This window comes from Colossoma macropomum, unplaced genomic scaffold (assembly GCF_904425465.1).
Source record: "Colossoma macropomum unplaced genomic scaffold, Colossoma_macropomum, whole genome shotgun sequence".
Classification (NCBI taxonomy): domain Eukaryota; kingdom Metazoa; phylum Chordata; class Actinopteri; order Characiformes; family Serrasalmidae; genus Colossoma; species Colossoma macropomum.
The window spans coordinates 30827373-30847896 of NW_023494809.1; the positions used below are offsets into that span (position 1 = coordinate 30827373).

The 20524-nt window shown below is 39.0% G+C and overlaps 1 protein-coding gene across 2 annotated transcripts; it reads left to right on the forward strand.

Moving 5' to 3' along the window:
• Nucleotides 1-148: 148 nt before the first annotated feature.
• On the forward strand, nucleotides 149-20524 carry lztfl1 (leucine zipper transcription factor-like 1). 2 transcript variants are annotated; one of them, XM_036558626.1, is made up of 10 exons: nucleotides 149-365; nucleotides 3256-3380; nucleotides 4951-5145; nucleotides 11484-11541; nucleotides 12004-12075; nucleotides 12839-12904; nucleotides 13099-13176; nucleotides 14229-14405; nucleotides 16627-16730; nucleotides 19512-20524. In XM_036558626.1, the coding sequence occupies exons 1-10, from the start codon at nucleotides 363-365 to the stop codon at nucleotides 19528-19530; spliced, it is 897 nt and encodes a 298-aa protein (XP_036414519.1). In that variant the 5' UTR covers nucleotides 149-362; the 3' UTR covers nucleotides 19531-20524. The 2 variants fall into 2 exon arrangements, with proteins under 2 accessions (XP_036414519.1, XP_036414520.1); XM_036558627.1 differs by having other exon boundaries at nucleotides 14247-14405.

Consider the following 20524-nt stretch of genomic DNA (forward strand, 5'->3'; position numbering starts at 1 on the left):
CCTCACCTACTGAGCTATGCAGCAAGTTTGAAACATTGGTGGAATTCCCCTTTAACTCCCCCCCCCGCCCCCAGGCTGAAGTTTGCGCTTAGCGCCCTCTGCTGGTCTGCGGCCTCCTCGCCGCTGGAGCTGGTTAGTTACGCAGTGACGCTGTTCCGTTTCCAAGAGCAACAAACGGCGCAGCTAACGGCTAACGGCTAACGGCTAACATCTCTTTACGGGCTCCTCCAGAAAAAAACAGTCCGGGTCTCGGGCTGCCGGTTCGGTGCCTTATTGGGCTCTATGGTGTCACATTATTTCGGACCCTGACGTCTTATTTCACTTTCATTCGCAGATAAACAGCCGCTTTTTATCGCTCCGCAATGGTGAGTATCTGTTAGCCTGGTTAGCCGGGCTGCTGACCTGTTAATCAGTGAGCTCCTCGGTAGTGAGCTAGATATGTTTATCTTCTTATATCAGACAAGAACACTAAACACTTTAATCGCAGCTGTTGGTTCTGTTAGCTAGTACCCGCATAGCTTACACCTAACCACTGTATAGTTCGCTAATGTAGACGTTGACATGGTAACGTTAAATACTGGCCTATCCGCTCTATCAGCTACACTCTCAAAAAGAGTGGTTCTGTTTAGAACCACGAGTCCTGTACAGAACCGATTGCATGCTTAAACTGTTCTTTGCATGGTGACATGGTTCTTCAGATTGATGGAGAATGTGCTGATCAGAAAAGCTGATATATGACCATATATGCACATATATGTGAGTATATAACTTATATTGGACATAATGTGTTTCATATCTGGAGCATACATACATGTCTGATAGGTGTATGAACCCACATATGTATAATACCTGGAGCCACAGTTATAATTGTTACTATATTACCTGTTTGATTTAAAAAATTAGGTTATTTAAATGTTCGAGAAACAAAATTTTCATTTATTTCATGTTGTGATGATTTTATTGCGCTAATAACTTTCACTTCTTTAGGAAGTCAAGGAAGATGTCTAATATTCTTTTTTAAAAAAGTATGACAAAAATTACATGTATTTCATATCTATTAAACAGTCTACATTTAAATTCATATGTATGAAGTAAGTTTGAACAACCCAAAACCTTATATTATACAACAGGATGCAGGCACAGATGAGTAATATACGTCATCCATATATGTATAATATATATGAATGGAAATATATGTCCCATATATATATATATATATATATACACACAAACACATATGTTCACATATGTACACAAGTGATAAATATGTGTTGGATATAAGGGAAATCCATATATGATACGTATACATATGATACGTATATTGACATATATCACATTTCTGTATAGGTCTATATATAGTCTATATTCTTCTGTTGTTGTTATGTCAAGCTTGTAACAATAGCAGAACCCTTTTTGGTGTTATATAGAACCAAGTGCAACATGTTCTCCATCAATCTGAAGAACCATTTTACCACGCAAGGAACCTTTTAAGCATAAAATAGTCTTGTATAGAACTCATGGTTCTAAATGGAAGTATTCCCTTTACTAAAGAACCCTTGAAGAACCGTGTTTTTAAGAGCGTATGTTAATAACGCATGTTTACTGTTGAGCTACTGTATAGTTAGTGTGTTACGTTACTGACCCTTTACAATGTCTGTTACAACAAACAGAGCAGCATCACAGTCTGTATGATGGTAAAATAGACAATTATGGTATTTTCTTTAAAGGGGAAGTCCACCAATTTTTCAAACTTTCTCTATAATTGAGTGGTTAAGATGTAAACAGGGTGGTTCAGAGCGGTTTGGTGTGAAACGCTTCCTTCTAGAGAAACTTACTGAGTCAGAATTGTTGACAGTGTTGTTTATGCGGTAGTCATGGCGACCCCGGTTCCCACTGTAAAGAAATGGTGGAATTCCCCTTTAAACTAGCCAGCACTGTTAGGGCTGCAGAAGCTGTTTGAATGAAATATCAGTCTGCTGAGATATTTAATCACACTATCTGTGAACTTATCCATCCCCCCCCTCTCTCTCTGTCTCTCAAATGAAATCAAATCAAATAAAATATGCTTTATTGGCATGACAGAATATGAGACCTATGTTGCCAAAGCTGTAAAATACATGTTAAATTGAATTATTATAAAAATATAAATGAATAAAAATAAATGAATAAATAAATAAATTAATCAAAAAATTGCATATGGATAAATAATTTAAACAAAGCTATAAAGTTTGAAATATAAATATGGTAATAAAATAAAATAAAATACTACCACTACTACTATTAATAATAATAAAAAATATTAAAAATCTCTCTCTCTGTTTGTCTCTCTCTCTCTCTCTGTGTCTCTTTCTCTTTCTCTCTCTGTCTCTGTGTCTCTCTCTCTGTGTCTCTCTCTTCCTGTGTCTCTCCTTCTCCCTCTGTCTGTCTCTCTCTCTCTGTCTCTCTCTGTGTCTCTCTCTCTCTCTGTGTCTCTTTCTCTGTTTCTCTCTCTCTGTTTCTCTCTCTCTCTCTCTCTGTTTCTCTCTCTCTCTTTCTGTGTGTGTCTCTGTCTCTCTCTCTCTCTCTCTCTCTCTCTCTCTCTCTCTCTCTCTCTCTCTCTCTCTCTCTCTCTGTGTCTCTCCCCCCCAGTGTTTACCTGGATAATGACACTGCCTACATCTAATTAAATGCACAGACAGGGACATCAAATCAGTTACTGATTTATGAATTATAGCATTTAAAGCATTCCCAGCATGGCTGAGAGCACTATGTCTTAAAGGGGAATGCCACAGATTTTTCAGAATTTTTTAATTCGAGTAGTGGGATGTAAACAGAGTCTGCTGAGACAGGGTGGATCTCCTTTGGAGATGTGTAAGCTGGATAGTTGACCACAACATGACTAAGATAAACATTTATAATGTATGAAAAACACCAGTTCATAAATTCAGCTTTGTTATACATCCGAAAAACTAAAAAAGAGAAGAGTATTAAATAAAAAGAAGAAAGAAAGAAATTAGCCGGCGAAAACTGTAAGAGTTGAGACAAAGAGGCGTCTCCCCCGTTTAACACAGATGTGGTGGTAAGAGTTATGCAAATTATATGTAAATTAGACTGCATACACAATTGCTGACCCATTGTTACAAATCAAAACTGTCATTGTGCGGACATGAACTGGTTCAGAAACTTAACTGGACGCAGCGATATTGATTAATCTCAGTCAGCAAACCTTGTGTTCATGGTGCGAGTCCTAATAACACTGTTTTTCCATCGTTCCAGGCTGATTTTGGGTTCAACGAGCACCACCAGAACGAGGTCATCAACTACATGCGCTTTGCCCGTTCCAAGAGGCTCCTGAGACTCAAGACTATCGACTCCTGCTTTCAGGACCTCAAAGACAGCAGGTAAAAAAGCATTTCTGCATTCTTTAGTGTTTAGTGAAAAAGCCAAAACAGTAAACAAATAAAGAAGAGAGATGCAGTCGAGGCTGGAGGCGACATGGCAAATTGTACTATCACAATACTTGGGGACGTTTTTTACGATAAGTGATAAATCATGATAGTTGTTTTTTCTGACATTTGATAAGCTAGAGCAGAAAAGGTACTGCCTCATTTTAAAATATTGCATTAAAAACTGAGTATGATTACTTATATTTAACGTTTCACACTGTGCTGCACTAAATTCAGTTAAGCAGGACTGATTATGCTCTCTTTTTAATCAAACATGCAGCTGAGAAATGATTTTGAACTGTTGACGATGTCCATGATCTGCTCAAAAAAGCATATTGTGATTGTAATTTATCACAATAATGATAAATATTGTCATATTGCCCAGCTCTATTTAAGGCCAAACATTTACAAACAACAAGGCTAAAGCCATTCAATTTCATGTTACTGTACATTACTTTGTTCATACCAGAAGTGATTTTAAAACAATAGATTAGAGACAGACCTATTTAAATTCAGATTTTTGGGTCGAGATTTTACGTATACAGAGTTGACGGCCTCTTTAAACAGTCTGAAGATTCCAGGATTGGTATAGTGACCTGTAGTAGCTTCTGATTGGCTAATCATCATTATTAGTAGTTAGAACTGCTCCTGTGACTGCATTTGAAAGCCTACCGTTAGAGACAGTGCTTTTTGCTCTTGATAGCATGGGAAGATCCAAGAAACTCAGCCAGGATACGCTTTTTTTAAAAGGAAAATAAGAACATACAGTGGTGTCAATGTTATAGACCACCAGTTTTTATTTACAAATGATATTATCAGCACAACAATCTGAGTGAAAAGTAGAATCTTTGAAATTTTAACACGAATTTCAGAATTTCCTGGTATTTGGTGGTGTGTCTCTCTTCTGCTTTAATGACAGTGAGCACTCGAGCTGCACGGACGCCGAAGTTTGTGTAAAAGCGTCTTATGAGCAGATCAAACCCACCTGAGAGTCTGAACACGAGCTTCACTGGAAGGGATCAGCTTAAATACACTCATTTCTTCATTTTAATTATCGTAACTTTCTTTGTTTTAAACTTTCTTAAAACTTTATTTCAGGGTTTAAACGAAATACCAGACTCTCACTGTGGTCTGGACTGAATGTTTAAGAAGGATTGGCAGCAGTGTATGAAAGGTGCCGTATAAATAAACGTGCCTTGCCTATACAATCTATAAAGATCTCTTTGTTCTGTTTTAGTAGGAGGGGGGGTGGGCTGGGGCAAATGTCTGGCGGACCAAATCAGACGTCCTCATTGGCCACAATTTGGGCTCCCTGAGTTAGAGTAACCAATTAACCGTCAAGAGGCCTTTGAAGTACTTGTGTAATAGTTATGTGTGTGTAAGAATTACGTAGAAAGGTTGCCTGTTCCTTATTTCAGGTTTACTTAGATTTCTTCTCTCTCTCTCTCTTATTCTCTCTCTCTTACTCTCTCTCTCTCTCTCTCTCTCTCTCTCTCTCTCACTCACTCACTCTCTCTCTATCTAGGCTCGTGGAGGAGACGTTCACGGTGGATGAGGTGGCTGACATGCTGGATGGTCTGCAGGTGGTGGTGCGCGGGGAAGTGGAGATGGAGCTGATTAACACGGCCCACACCAACGTGCTGCTTCTGCGCCAGCTCTTCTCCCAGGCCGAGAAGTTCTACCTGAGGTTGCAGACCGATATCTCAGAGCTGGAGAACAGGTGGGTGCCAGTGACACAGTTTTCAGATGAGAAACGGAGAAACACAAGAAAAAAAGGCTCTTTATGCATTAGGGATGGATGTTGAGATTTCATGATGCATTACGGTCGCGTATTGGGGTTTATCTGTTAAAATGCACCTGATTAGAGCCAGAAAAATGAAAAAACATTGATGAAACTCTGAGGAAACATTTTATGGTACGGCAAAACAAGGCAAGGCAAGTGTATTTATATAGCACATTTCATACACCAATTCAGTGTGCTTTACATAAATAAAAATGTGCTGAAATGTTCAGATTTATTAAGTTCTATAAAATGAAATTTAAATAAAATCACAGTAATTGTTGAAAATACTGATTTTTGCATAATTAATGTCTGTCATTCGGAATGGATCTGTGTGAAATGGTGCATTGAGAAACTAATCGACCAGTCCAGTGAACCTATATGTCCCTTCTCTGTTTTTATATGTAATGTTGATCATGGTAAAATAGTAATAAATACAAAAATAAAAGTTTTCTTTGAGGACTATTTTACCTTACAGCATCCTGCATTTATCCCTTCTGCCATAAATCTATTAAAAACCATGTTTTATTCTGAAAGCTGTGCTAAAATAATGTCTCAGGCGTCAGACAGCGTATTTATAACCATTTCATGTACTGACGGTTTGTGAGGGAGCTTTCAGAGACATTAAACACTCTGGTTCTCCACCACTGTGAATATTTCTGACTTGATATCTTCCTCTAGAATTGAGCATTTCACATCAAACCACTCTGACTTTGTTTACATCCTAACCATTTAGAATCCCCTTCAACATTACAATTATTACATCCCCGCTGCCTAAAAAGCTAAACATTTTCAGCAAAAACATTCTAAATTTTAAACGTAATGACTGAAATATGCCACAGTTCCGCCTTTCCTGAACAGATAGCCTTCAGCACTGACAACTGCAGCGCGTTAGGTGGGTTACTGAATCATGAATACCTGCTGCCTTGTGAAACATTACCGAAACTTTCACTGGGTTTGACCCGGTCATGGAGCCATGCCCCCTTTCCAATCAAAGAAAGCCACTTCCTTCCTTGCCCTGCAGCTCACATAGTAAAGTCAGCTGAAACCACACAGTTCATGAGCCAAGCATAGGTTCATGAGAAGCTGCCTGAGGCTGCCGTAGCATCCATATCACAAATTTCGCCCGTGCTGCTGCAGGATCCCTGGCTGTAAACGTGAGTAGGCTCGCAGTGAACGGTATTCAGAATTAAGAATGGAAAATGGAACAGGAGGCTGGAAACAGTGGTGGTATATGATCACATGTGCGTCCATATTAAAAATAAGAAAGTCGTATGGGGGGAAAACATTAATATGAGATTGAAAAGTTAACCAAGGCACATTTCAGTGAGGGCAGCTGCCACAGTGAGCCGAAGTGGCAAAGTCACTCTCACACTGGTTTAGTACCTCATTTATAGTTTTAGCTGTTAGTCTCACAGTTTCAGTTGTAGCAGTGATGAGCTGCAGTTCAGGAACAGTAGGTGCTCTGAATGAAGGGGAATATACTGCTGTTGAAATTATCTAGATTTCTGCATAAATGCCTCCTAAAGTGTAAGCGGTGTGCAGAACATTTTACAATATGACATTTATTTGTATAGCGCTTTTTACAACTAGTGTTGTCTCAAAGCAGCTTTACAGAAAAGCAGTTTATAGAAGGAAAACAAATAAATAAAAAGGTGTCCATAGACGTAAGAAACTAAATCCAGGTCCAAGCCCCCAGTGAGCAAGCCAGAGGCGACAGTGGCGAGGAGAAACTCCCTAGGAGTGAGAGGAAGAAACCTCGAGAGGAACCCAGGCTCAAGGGAGAAACCCATCCTCCTCTGGTCAACCCCGGAGGAAGAGAGATATACAAATATACAATATTAAATACACTGTATGGACAAAAGTATTGGGACATATGTCTTAATCATTGGATTCCAGTGTTTTGTTCAGTCTCATTGCCATAGGTGTATAAAATCAAGCAGGTAGCCCTGCAGTCTGCCTTTACACACACTAGTGCAAGAATGGGTCGTTCTAAAGAGCTCACTGAAATTGAGCGTGGTTCTGTAATAGGAGGCCACCGGTGCAACAAGTCAGTTGGCGAAATTTCTTTCCTCCTAGATGTTCCACGATCAGCTGTGAGTGGTATTATTGAAAAGTGGAAGCGTTTAGGAACCACAGCAACTCAGACATGAAGTGTCAGACCACGTAAAGTTACAGAGCGGGTCGCCGAGTGCTGAGGAGCATAGAGCATAAAAGTCACCAACACTCTGCTGAGTTCAAACCTCCTCTGGCATCAACATCAGCACAACAACTGCACCGGGAGCAGCCGAACAGCTGCATTCAAGCCTTGCATCAGCAAGCGTCGGATGGAGTGGTGTAAAGCACTGCCGCTGGACTCTGGAGCAGTGGAAACGTACGCTGTGGAGTGACAAATCACGCTTCTCTATCTGTCAGTCTGATGGACGAGTCTGGGTTTGGCGAATGCCAGGAGAACGTTACCTGCCTGACTGCACTGTACCAGCTGTAGAGTTTGGTGGAGGAGGGATGATGCTATGGGGCTGTTTTTCAGGGGTTGGTCTAGAACCCTTAGTTCCAGTGAAGGGGAATCTTAATGCTTCAGCACCAAGACATTCTGGACAACTGTACACTTCCAACTTTGTGGGAACAGTTTGGGGAAGAACCTTTCCTGTTCCAGCATGACTGAGCCCCAGTGCACAAAGCAGCTCCATAAAGTCATGACTGGGTGAGTTTGGTGTGGAAGAACTTGACTGACCTCACAGAGCCCTGACCTCAACCCCATCCAACACCTTTTGGATGAACTAGAACAGAGATTGTGAGCCAGACCCTCTCGTCCAACATCAGTGTCTGACCTCACAAATGCTCTTCTGGATGACTGGACACAAATTCCCACAGACTCTCCAACATCTTGTAGAAGCTTCCCAGAAGAGTGGAGGCTGTTAGAGCTGCAAAGGGGGACCAACTCCATATCAATGCCTATGGGTTTAGAATGGGATTCATAAAAGCTGCTGTAGGTGTGATGTGTAGGTGTCTCGATAATCCATATAGTGTATATAAGTGCCATAGAGGCTACATAATCTAATGGTGTCCAGACATCTCTTCTAATTGTTAGTTTAGCTATTTTAAGGTCACCCGTTGCGCACAGCTTGTATAATCTCCATAGAAAAGTACTGACTGATAAAATGGGGTCCTCTGGAGCAGCCACACATGAGCCTAAGGTCACCCCGTCCAATGCCAAGTGTCAGGACAGTAACTATTACAGAATCAGTTCCTGAGTTCTTTATCTTACAATCACGCTATGTAAGAAAAGAGTATTACAAAAGTATCCTAACTAGACGGAACGCCTCTTGACTTTACGAGAACACCAACAGTGTCCTGACAGAAGGTGGTTTCACTTTTCAGAGATTTATTTTTAACTCTGTGGTTCAAAAATTCCAGACATACAGACTTTTGGAGAAATGGAAACTGAAACTGGGGAGCGGTGCGTCACTTTAAACAGCCGGTGGCGCTGTTACAGTATTCCTCCAGTTGATCTTAGTGTTGTTATAGTGTTTTTTATATCAGTAACAGTAGCTGTCTAGTTAAACAACGTACATAAACATTATTTAACTCTCAGTTTACATTTAAAGCTGTTCACATATTATTGGTTGCTTAATAACAGACATAACAACTGATTATCGACCTCGATCGTGTAGTTTACACTCCTAATGGACTTTACACTCTTGATGGAGAATGTGCTATAGATGGTTCTATTTAGAACCTTTTTGAAATGAGTTCTTCAGATTGATGAAAAATATGCTGATGTTTTTTTTTTTTGGTGCTGTATAGAACCCTCTTTGGTGCTGTATAGAACCCTTTTCAAAAAAAAAACATCAGCACATTCTCCATCAATCTGAAGAACCACTTCACGGTGCAAAGAAGTCATTTAATCATGCAAAAGGTTCTTTGAGTGTTCATGGTTCTATATAGAACCATTTTCTTTACTAAGGAACCATTGAAGAACCATCTTTTAAAGAGTGTAGTTGAGATAAAATGCTGTAAGATAAGATAGGATTCTTAAATTAAAGTAAGATTTGCATCTGTGATATGAATTTGCAAGCAATCTTATCTCGCCCTGTCAGATCTGGCCCCTGAACTGGACGAGCAGGTGTCCACAAACTTTTAGACATTGACCAGATGGTTTAAACCAGGGCTGTCCAGTTCCACTCCTTTTCCTTCTCAAACACACCTGACTCAGTCCCTCTTCTCATTTCTAGATTTAATGAGTGTATATGTGCAGGGAAATTACCAAACTGCTTATATGAACATTTATGTTTAGTAACTCCTAAGTTACTTTAGTATCTCCTTAATTGGTTCTTTAGGAAAGGGGATGGTTCACTTTAGAACCATGAGTTCTATGTAAAATCATTTCATGCTTCAATACTCTATAGAACCTTTTTGAAAATGGTTCTATATAGCACCAAAAAGGGTTCTTGTATTGTTACAAGCTTGACAACAATAACAATAATCACAACGAAGAGCCATTTAAGCATGCACATGGTTCTATATAGAGCCATCCCCTTTACTAAAGGACCCTTGACGAACCATCCTTTTTAAGAGTGTGCCTTGAAAGCTTGTACTTAATGGCCGTTTTGACTGGGAATTAAAGAAATGGGTGGTCTCTGACTTCTGCACAGCACTGTGTGTATGTGAGAAACTGCATAGCACTGTGGGTATGTGAGCACCCTAAGCAGCTCTACGTTATTATTTGGAATAGAACCGCAAGGTGTAGAACACACCTTTTTGAAGACGAGGGAAAAAGTAGTTAAGGTGATCCTCCCATGGCAGGTTTTGTTTTATTTTTTTTTCACACTAAATTTTGAGGTTTTGTTGTGAACTCTGTTCGTTGAGCTGAGCAAAGTGTAGTATGTGTGTTGTGTAGTACATCTAACGTTAACTGTGGTTTCCAAGGCCACGTTACAGTCACGGTGAAGAAAAAATGCACCAACAGCAAAAACACAGATCAGAGAAACAGCAGTGCGTTTGTGTTCGTATTTGTGTGTGTGTTTGTGTGTGTGGCCAGTGGCCCTCTCCTTCCCAACAGCGTAGGAACATGCTCACCGTGGCTTACCCAAACACGCAGCGAAGGAAAACGCCCTGCTCTGCAGGCCCCACAGTGCTCGCCTGCCTTATCAAACCACAGAGCATCGCAGTGAAGTGTTGATGTGTTTACCGCCACAGTCTTAAGTGCTAAACTGTTTTCAGGAGGAGGTGAGGGCTTATGTTAAAGTGTGTAACTGCCCTATCTTCTTCACATGAAACGGAAAAAGCAGCTGCCTTCACGGTGTGGACATTCAGAGCTGCTTGTGTAGGTCACTGATGTGTCTCAGTGTAGGTTTGCTTTTCAATGACTACATTTTTATTTATCTGCAGTATGAAGGCAATGACAGTATATATTGTTACTGTGATAAATTATGTCAAAATTCAATACAGTATGCTTTTCTGAACATATTGTGCATATCATCAGTACTTGTTTCCCATTTAACTGCATTTAGTGCTGAATATTGAGTAAAAATCATCGTGTTCACAGATTTTATTAGTATTTTTAAAATGTAGCACTACTGGCTCTTTTTTGTCTGTTCCAATAATCAAAAAAGAAATATTGTGTGTCATGAAAATCTCTTGAAGCGTCGCAATATTATATTTTTGCCATATCGCCCACCTCTAAGTAAAATTAGCTGCACATTATATCACTACATCATGTATAGCTGTCTAATCATATCACTGTTCTTTCTGAGTGCTGTAGTTTGACCAGTGACAGTTTCAGATCAGTCTCTCCGTGGTTATAGGCATCGAAACTCATCATAGCACTTATTCACTTGTTTTAAGGGTTTTGAATGAGGCGTGTTTTAAATTTCTGGATGAGAAACACCTCGTAGACTTGGCTAAAATGCAAATGACCATGAGAAAAGAGTGATTCTTTGCTTTATTCATAAAAATATTAAATACTTTGTACTTTGGGGAATGCTTAAGTGCAGCCTGTTTGTGGGAAACACTGGTATAATCCAGCAAATGCAAATGATTTTGGTTATAATAATGCTGTCTAGTCTTTCTCAATGTCTTATTACTGAAGCAATGCATTTTAGCAGACTTAATAGGTGAATAACAAGTGCAGTAGAATCACAAGCTCTATTACAAATCTTCTCCTTCAATTTGAATGTTTTTAATGATCTTTAGAGTATTATTATTTTGCTTTTTCTCCTCCTCTGGTCTGGTTTCCTGCTGATCTCTTGTCTCTCTTCTTTTAATTTCCCCCCCAGAGAATTATTGGAACAAGTGGCCGAGTTTGAAAAGACTGATTTCAAGTCCAACAGTAAGGTGGGTGCTGTTCAGCTCCAGAACACCAACATGTCTAAGACGGAGAAAGACAAGACTTGTTTGTGAAGATGGTGTTTAAAACCATTTTTTTCTGCGCCTCGTCACTTTTTCAGGGTTAATGTGTTAACTTTGCAGGTCGATGTGTGACATGCAACATATCGGCTTCCCACGCAGCAAGCAGTACAGATATAAATCAAGGTTGCTCAGCTGTATAATGTCAGGGATATCACATTGAGATCAGAGTGGACGGAGTTTCCTTTGTTGTGATTTGTGAAACTTCATTGTATTTGGGTTTTTTGCATGTAAAAAAAGCTGTTACTTTAGAGTAAATACAATTAAACACAAATAATCAGTAAAATGTAACAAAAAAATTGTTTTTCAAGAAGTTATTAATATTTTGTATATTATAGTATACAAGTATAAACTCTTGTCATGATGCCTTAACACCTCATGCCCTTTCAGGTAAATCAGGACTCCAGTAAACCTAAGTTAGCCCCACTTAATGAGGGAGGAGTGTCTGAACTACTCAACAAGGTAAATAAGTCCTCATCACCTCAACAAAGATTCTCTCATTCATAAGCTTAACGTTAGTATCCAGTGGATCTGTACTGTACAACTGATTTATTTTAAAGCTTCTGAAATATTGAAATATTTTACAATTAATTCAGTTTGGCAACAACCACACGTGTATTGACAGCTAGTTTAACCAGAGGAAATGATCTGTTGTGTCCGAAAAACTGTGTCGCTATTTTTATATATAGTGCACTATTTTGGGGTTCCACCGTTTTGTTGCGGTGTCCGAAAACATAATGCAGAAAGGGATACCCATAATGCACTGCGATGGTCTTAAGTTTCTATTCTGAAGAGGATTAATGAGCCCAGCTACAGTGGCAGCATCTCCACAGAGCTCTCTTAACACCTGTTACAGGTGTGAGTCAGCTCTTCTGATGTGTGTGTGGTCAGACTCTACGGTTATAGTGGACTGACTACAGGGTGTTTATAGCGTTAATGCGAGAGAATCTGCTGTCGCACAGTAATGAGCAAAACGTACCAACGTAGAGTCCGAATTTCTTTACCACCATCACCAATTCTGTTCCCTTTAATAGTGCTCTATGTAGCGATCCAGGCTTTTAAATGTAGGGTGTAGTGATAAGGGGACCGTTTCAGACACGGCATTAGAAGGTTCCATTGCCTTGCTGTGATATAATCTCTTACTTAGTTTTATTAAATGGGGAAGTCTTCACATTCTTTATTAATAACTGCTCATTTTGATTAGAACTCTGCTTTTATTTTCCAGGAGATTTCCAGACTACAGGAGGAGAACGATAAGCTGAGAGCTAGACTCCGCACTTTAGAAAGCCAGGTAAACAAATTAAATCAGGAAATTAGATAAAACAGATTAAAGAAGTCAAAAAAAAATGAAGTCTGAAGGTCCAGATCCAGCTCTCTAGATAGTTACCAAGCTCTACATGAGCTAATTTGGGTTATAGCAGGGTTGGTTTATCAGCGAACCTTTACACTGTATGTAATGGTATCATGTCTTTGTACATGCTGTAGGCCATGAGTGCTCTGGACGAGAAGTCCAAGGCTGAGAGGGCCCTGAAAGACCTTCAGAAGATCCAGGGAGATCAGCAGGTATGTCTGTCCCTAAACAACACTGGCTTTAATGAACTAAAAGAACTTCCAGAACTCCTTTAAGACTGTACAGTGAGTTTTGAGCTGGTGTGGTATTGGTGTAGAGGTCTGCGCTGGACTGTTCTTCAGTCCCACCCCCACCTGCAGAAAATCGGAATCATTTTTCCTCCTCCCGTCCGCAACAGAAACATTTTGTCCCTGCTCCTGCCCGCAACCGAACCGTGCAGTTCCATCAAGGTGAACTGACATTCAATGTTCGACAGTGTCTATTGACAAACACATTATTCTCTGCTGAAATAACACAGCAGTCATGGTCATCAGGCTCACTGTGAGTAACTTCACCAAACTCCATTTATTCCCAGTAAATATAAAGCAGGAATTAAACCGCAGAGCAGTTATTTTTGGTGATTTGCTGGGCAGCTGTGGCCGTCGGACTGAAGGCTCCGTCGTCTCTGTGAGATGCAAGAATCTGCGTGTTGTTCACGTGTTCAGCTGCTTCACAGCTCATTAGAATGACTTCATTTTGACTGTTTACTGTTATCATTTTGTTTTGTTTATATATGATTTAGTGATCATTCTACTTTATTTAGGCTGTTCATTAATTTTCGGGATTTCTCTTCATGCGTGCATCGACCCGCCTGCTCCCGCATGCAACACTGAAAATTAGTCCCGCACCGCAAGAAATTGTGGTGGGTCCAGCGAGAGTGCAGACCTCTAGCCTGGTGTTCCAGCTGAACTCATCTGTAGTGGGTGCAGAATAAAGATAAAGATGCATTCATTTTTTTGTAATTTGGTGACTGGTCTCCACTTGTGTTGCTGCATGTAGTATATTCTTTATTTTCCTTTCTTTTTTGTCTTGTGATTCGATCTGATTTGATTTTTATTTCCTATTATTTTCTTCATTGTCCTCTGTTGGCTCTCTGGAACATTTGGGGTATGTACTGAGTTTATCATTGTGCACATCAGAAACAGAAGTTGCTCAGTTGTGTAGATTGTTGCTCACAAAACTTAACAAACTTCACAGTAAAGGCCGTCTTGCTGATCTCTTTCAGTGCGTGCTGCGCGCTCAGGAGATCTCCAATCTGGAGGACACGGTCGCAGCCATGCAGGCCGACTTTGAGAAATCTCTGAGCGCAAACGCTGCTTCCCAGAAGGAGCTGCAGGAGAGCCTGGTGTCGGCTAAACACGACCTGCTGCGGGTCCAGGAGCAGCTCTCCCTCGCTGAGAAGGTACTGAACTCTCGTCCAACCCACAGTCCAACCCATAAGACGGTAACAGTCGTCGCTCTCAAAAGGAAAACAAAAGAAACACCACATTTTCACCATTTAAAAAATGTCTGCTGTACCTTACTTTGTGTTACATTTTATAATGAATTAACAGCTAAAAAAGTGTTTTTTCTTCTTCTATTAAGTTGCCATTTCTGACAAAGTTTGTCAGAAGCTTTCTTACAACAGTGATACAGGGCTGTGTTGGTCACTGAACCTACCAACATTCAGTTTTATAAGACAAGTTCTTTGTTCTATTAAGCTTAAACTATCGAGCTTTATTTACTGAGCAGTATTGGAATGTTAGTAGGAGAGAGCGGGGCACAATCACATTTTTATTTTTGATAAATATTTTTTAAATTATTTAAGTAAAATGATTCATTGTTGTACAAGCACCCTGCACATGAATGAAAACTTAAACTTCCAGCACCTGCTGTTTGTGAACAGTTCTGCTGAAAGTCACTTACAACTTACCTCATCGGTGGGTTTAATTGTATTCAATTGTAACAGAGACATTGGTTAGTTGTAACAGTCACTAAACAGTCAACTGATGCAGAACATAATAAATTCAGTATAGTTATATGTTATTTGAACCAGAAGAACTTTCTAATCCAAATACAATCCCGTGAAAAAATATTTCGTCCTCTCTACTTCCACCACCATGTTTCACTGCTGGTATGATATTCTGATTGTGGAATGCTGTGTTAGCTTTACACCAGATTCTTCCAAAAAGGTCCACTTTCACCACATTTCAGCTCAATCAGAACATTGTTCCAAAAGGCTTGGGGGGTCATCAAGGTGTTTTTGGTAAATGTGAGATGAACCCGTTATGTTCCTCTTGGTTAGCAGTGGTTTTTGTCTCGTTTCCCATGGACACCATTTTTGCCCCCCAGCCTCTTTCTAACAGTAGAATCTTGAATGCTGACCTTATCTGAGGTGAGCGAGGCCTGCAGATCCTTAGATGTTTGTCTGGGGTCTTTTGTGACCTCCTGGATGAGTCGTCGTTGTGCTCTTGGAGGAATTTTGGTTAGCTGGTTCTGGAGAGATTCACCACCGTTCCAAGTTGTGTCCATTAAGAGATGATGTCTCTCATTCTGGTTCTCTGGAGTCTCAGAGCCTCAGAAATGACTCTGTAACCTTTTTTCCGCACTGATATATTTCAGTAACGTTTTCCCATCTTTCTTTCTTTTGATTGCAGCACAATGAGCTGCACATTGAGAACTTTGAGCCTGCTTCACGTTGCTGGAAAGGTTCTATTTAAGAGATGTTTAGATTCTACAAGGCTGGCAGCAGTCAAACCTTGGTGTGTCTAGTTTAATTGATCCCTAATTATGAACTAAATCTGGTTAATTGGTTGATTGAGTAACTAACAACTACTTTTTCAAACAGGGCCAGTTGGTGTTAGTTAACTTTTTTCTACGAGACAGACAGACAGAAATTTAGCAGCCAGTATCAATCACACAACACAGGACTGTTATAATAATAAGGGTGATACAATATAAAAAGAAGAATATATACAAAAAAAATCTACAGGCAAATATACAACTAGAAATATATAAAAATATGCAATAAGATCAATAACTTGAGATGAAAAGGCAGTGCAGTAATAAATGTACAAGGAGGTGCAGGTAACAGCATATAATGAAAATACTGAATAAATATGTGCATATATTGGTACTGAAATAAAAGTGTCCAGGTGTGGAGTGTCCAGATGTGCAATATGTGTGATAAGGTGTGCAGAAAGTGCAATATGTACAGTGATCATTTAAAACCTGTATTTTGTGTAAGTTGTTGTTCTATTTTTTTCTAATTAACAATTAAAATACTTTTTCATGGCACTGTATTTAAAAATATATGCATCATAATAAATATGATTAGTAAAAAAAAACTATTAATTAATTAGTAAAAATTTTTTGATTAGTGAAATAAATTTATTTTTTAATTGCATGTACATTTTTGATGAATCTATGCATTAAATCTAATAAAAAAATCCAAATCCAAATGTTAAAAATTCGCCGAATTTGATGTTTGGAGTGTACGAGAAGAAGACCAAAAGATCCTTCTTGAGCACAATAAGTCCATGTTACTTTTGACCCCGCGGTACGTCTTGCCCCGCTCCCCGCTGTGACCGCAGTGTGCCTCGTAATAAACCATACATGCTAAAAAAGTGTACGTATGTGTTCAGGAGCTGGAGAAGAAGTTCCAGCAGACGGCTGCGTATCGGAACATGAAGGAAATCCTAAGTAAGAAGAACGATCAGATTAAGGATCTCAGGAAAAGACTACAGAGGTGAGTGCTGCTGTAAGTGATCAGATGATCGGTTAAGAGGTGCTAACCTGTTTAAAAGCTTTCAGTGTGAGGATTCCAGTCAGCACTGTGTTTGTTCTATCAGTAGAGACGGCTCAGTCTGAACCCACCCATGTTCAGTTTCACTGGTTTCCTGTGAAAACAGCTGTGTTTGCTGGCTACATTAATATTATGATGAGGAAATTCTCTTGTTTCTTCATGCTACATCAAACAGAATTGCTGCTCTCTTCACCTTCTTTGAACATTTGCATGCAGGTTCAGTTGAGTTTTCTGATGCGTAGTGTGCTGCAGGGCTGCTCGATTATCATAACATGATTATTTTGGTGATTATATGATGAGACAATGATTATATTGAGATCACGATTATTTGACGTGTACTCATTGACTTTGGAAACATCATACATTAAATAAACTTGTCTTTTTAACAGTGAATTTTCAGTGGATTTAAAATACAAGACAAAACGAGAGCATCATTGCACAGCGGAATAACTGTTTTATCTCCATTATCTTGTTTGCAAAATCATTGGAAGCCAAAATTGTAATTAGAAATTAAATTCAAATAATCGTCCAGCCCTAGTATGTTGCACATTATAATTTATTTTCTGTTCAAAGTAAAGTGCTAAGGACATACAGTACAGCACAGGAGACGCTGACACAGCGACTTTTAGTTTGAGTCATTGTTTTTCAAAGCCACAAAGTAGAATTGGACAATATTGTGATATTTTATCATTATCATAATAAACAATGTGCTTTTAATGAGAAGGTTTATCATAATTATGAGATGCTAAGTCATTATTATGAGATACTAGGACATAATTATGAGATAGTAAATCATAATTATGAGATACTAACTCATTATGAGATAGTAAGTCGTAAATATAAGATTGCCATACTATGTCATATTTATGAGACACTAAGTTGTAATTATGAAATAAGTCATAATTGTGATGTAGAAAGTTATAATTAAGAGATACTAAGTGAAAACCTTCTCCATATTATGAGATCTCAATATTACAATGTAGCAAGTCAGAATAATGAGATCTCAAGTCACAATTATGAGACATCATTATATTATGAGACAGGAAGGCATAACAATGAGATACTAAATCATAATTGTGTGATACTTATTATTATGACTTACAGGATTTCTGTTTTTTGTATGTTTAAGGGGGAAACAAAGAGTAAGAAAACATATTTTACAGAAAATTACACAAAATATTCCAACGTTAAGTATAATATCAGATTTATCAGTGATTAAATTGTCCACTACTAAATCCTTCCAGTCCCAAAACTAACCAGGTCCAGCTGTGTCCTCCCAACATAATCTGCTCCCAAAGATCTCACTGACTTTATGTTCCCCTTCAGAGAGACACTAACATTCACACAAACAACCCAAACTCACCTCAGCTGCCTCACACAGTTCTCCCTCATGTGGAGTATGGATAAAGGAGACGTTTCTGATATTTCTGAGGAGATTAGATATACGATAATGCGCTTGTGTAAGGAAGCAGAAAGTAAGTGGAAAAAACAGGAGTTTTCAAAAACTGGAATTCAAAACATTATCATAGGAAAAACGAAATGGAACCAAAACTGCCCCCATCAGATAAACAAATAAAAAGCCCTTTCATCTCTGAGAGAGAGGAGAAAATCAAACTGCTTCACATCTGAAAACATCCACAGGTGTTTCTGTCCATCCTTCCACTGTGAGAAGACGACTCAGCGCTGTGGGTCTGAAAGGATGTGTAGAAAATGAGAAAAGGTGATAGGAAAATTTGGACATCTGAGATGCAGAGTGAAGTTTTATGGTCTGCTGAGTCTAAATTTGTAATTACAAAATGAGAGAAGCAGAAAATGATCAACGACTGAACTTCGGAGGCGTATCTGCAGATTTCTTTGAGAAACTGAAAGTAAGTTTTCCAAGAACAGTGGAAGCTGTAATAAAGGTGAAGCCTGGACTCACAAAATACTGAAAACATTGATGCCATTTCAGTTGTTGAGGCTTCTGTGAATATATTTTTTTTATGCTTTTTTCTGACACTGAAAAAAGGAATAACTTAATGGCCACGACTGAAAAACAGATAAATGGAGGGGGGCTGATAATCATATCATTGCTGTCGGAGCAAAAACCTCGTATCTCCAAAAAAGATAACTTTACAGGAGAAAGGAAAAAACTTGGACCATTTCTGTTGGTCTGTTCATCATGGAATATTGACACAACATGAAGGGCAACTGCCTTTTTTAAACTAGGTCAAAAAATTAAAATTTCATGATTTCATTTTTAGTTAATGTTGTAGGCACTTGTAGTAGACCTTGAAATATTACATGAATACTTGAAATATTCAATATTTAAACGTCACCAGGAGCTCAGTCCTTCAAACTTACCTGTTTTGCTTCAATTAGACTCCTCACATCTTTTCTTTGCTGCAGGTTCATTAATTCTTGGGCTCAGTTTCTGAGCTGCTGTTCTGATGTTAAGTGTTTTACTGGCTGAACAGCAGTTAGTCGTTTGGTGATGTGACTGGTGTGGAATTGTGCAGAACTGTGTAGAGTTGAGGTGTAACCGCTGTCCTATAGACTGTTTTTGAGGTAGGAGAGACAGAGTGCACATAACGTTGCAGTGCATGCTGGGGACTGTAGTGCAGCGCATTGTAAAACAGGCTAATATAAACACAAAATTAAAACTGTAACAGAAAATTCAGGATTGTGTTTGACGTAATTTTCTTTTATCATTTACTTTTTCTTTTATCATCACTTTTTCCGCAGGTATGAGTCTGACGAGTGAAGTCTTGCCCCGTTAAACACACCTGCTCTGAGCGACGGGGGGACGTTTATGGACGGACGGAACTAAAGTCACTTTTAACTTTGATGATATACACTACAAAAAGGCAAGGGACCAAAGAACGAAAGAACAGAGGGACTAAAGGGGACTTTAATGCGGTCGCTGCCAGCTCCTCTTCAGAAAATCTGCCCTTCTGAGTATGGCTTTATAGCAGAAGTAATATTTTTTGCAGGTAGGGATCTTATTTAGTTGCATCTGTAGTTCTCTCAGCTTGAGACTCTTAAATGTGTGCAGCTTATCATGTAAACAACACTACGAGATGTTTTGCACTGAAAATTCATGCTTAGTTAGCTGAGGAGGAAATTTTCATGCCTAAAGCTTCGTTCCCGTCTCTTCCATGGGGAGTTCTTTGACCCTGAGGCGTAAATTGTTGCCTCTCTTTGGGACCCTTTGTTGTTTTCTTCTTATTTTCTTTCTTATTTTAAAAATATTAATGAATTAGCAGCAGTAGTTAAGAGTTATTTCTCCATACAGTAGCAGAGTAGAATCACATCAGTCAAGAACTTTTTTCTTTTCGCTTTTATTGTTTTATTGTTTATTTCGTTATTTTATTGTTTCTTTTTTCTATTTATTTTGACAACGTTCTTAACTGTAGTTCAGTTCTGAGCAACAACAGATGCGTCTTTCTTATGAGCTCAGTTTAATTTTTTAATGATGCAACACTATGAAAAATTTCTCCTCCTCTTCTTCTTCATAGGTTTTATTTTATGCGTCGCATTAAAAACTTTTCTCACTGTCACATTTCAGAACCAGAACAGAATGTACTTTTCTACTCAACGGTATCCGCAGACCAGTTAGAATGTCCAGTGTGACGATGTAAAGGGACACTTTAATGGGGAATTTCACAGATTTTTCAAACTTTCTGCATCTTTTAGCAGTTAAGATGTAAACAAAGTTGTTCAGAGTGGTTTAAAGGGGAAATCTGTCGTTCTAGAGA

Bases quoted from the DNA above. Each gene is read 5' to 3' on its own strand.
- lztfl1 (XM_036558626.1), top strand. The intron at 12,076-12,838 runs GTAAATAAGTCC...TTTATTTTCCAG, and splicing joins TGTCTGAACTACTCAACAAG to GAGATTTCCAGACTACAGGA. The intron at 14,406-16,626 runs GTACTGAACTCT...GTATGTGTTCAG, and splicing joins AGCTCTCCCTCGCTGAGAAG to GAGCTGGAGAAGAAGTTCCA.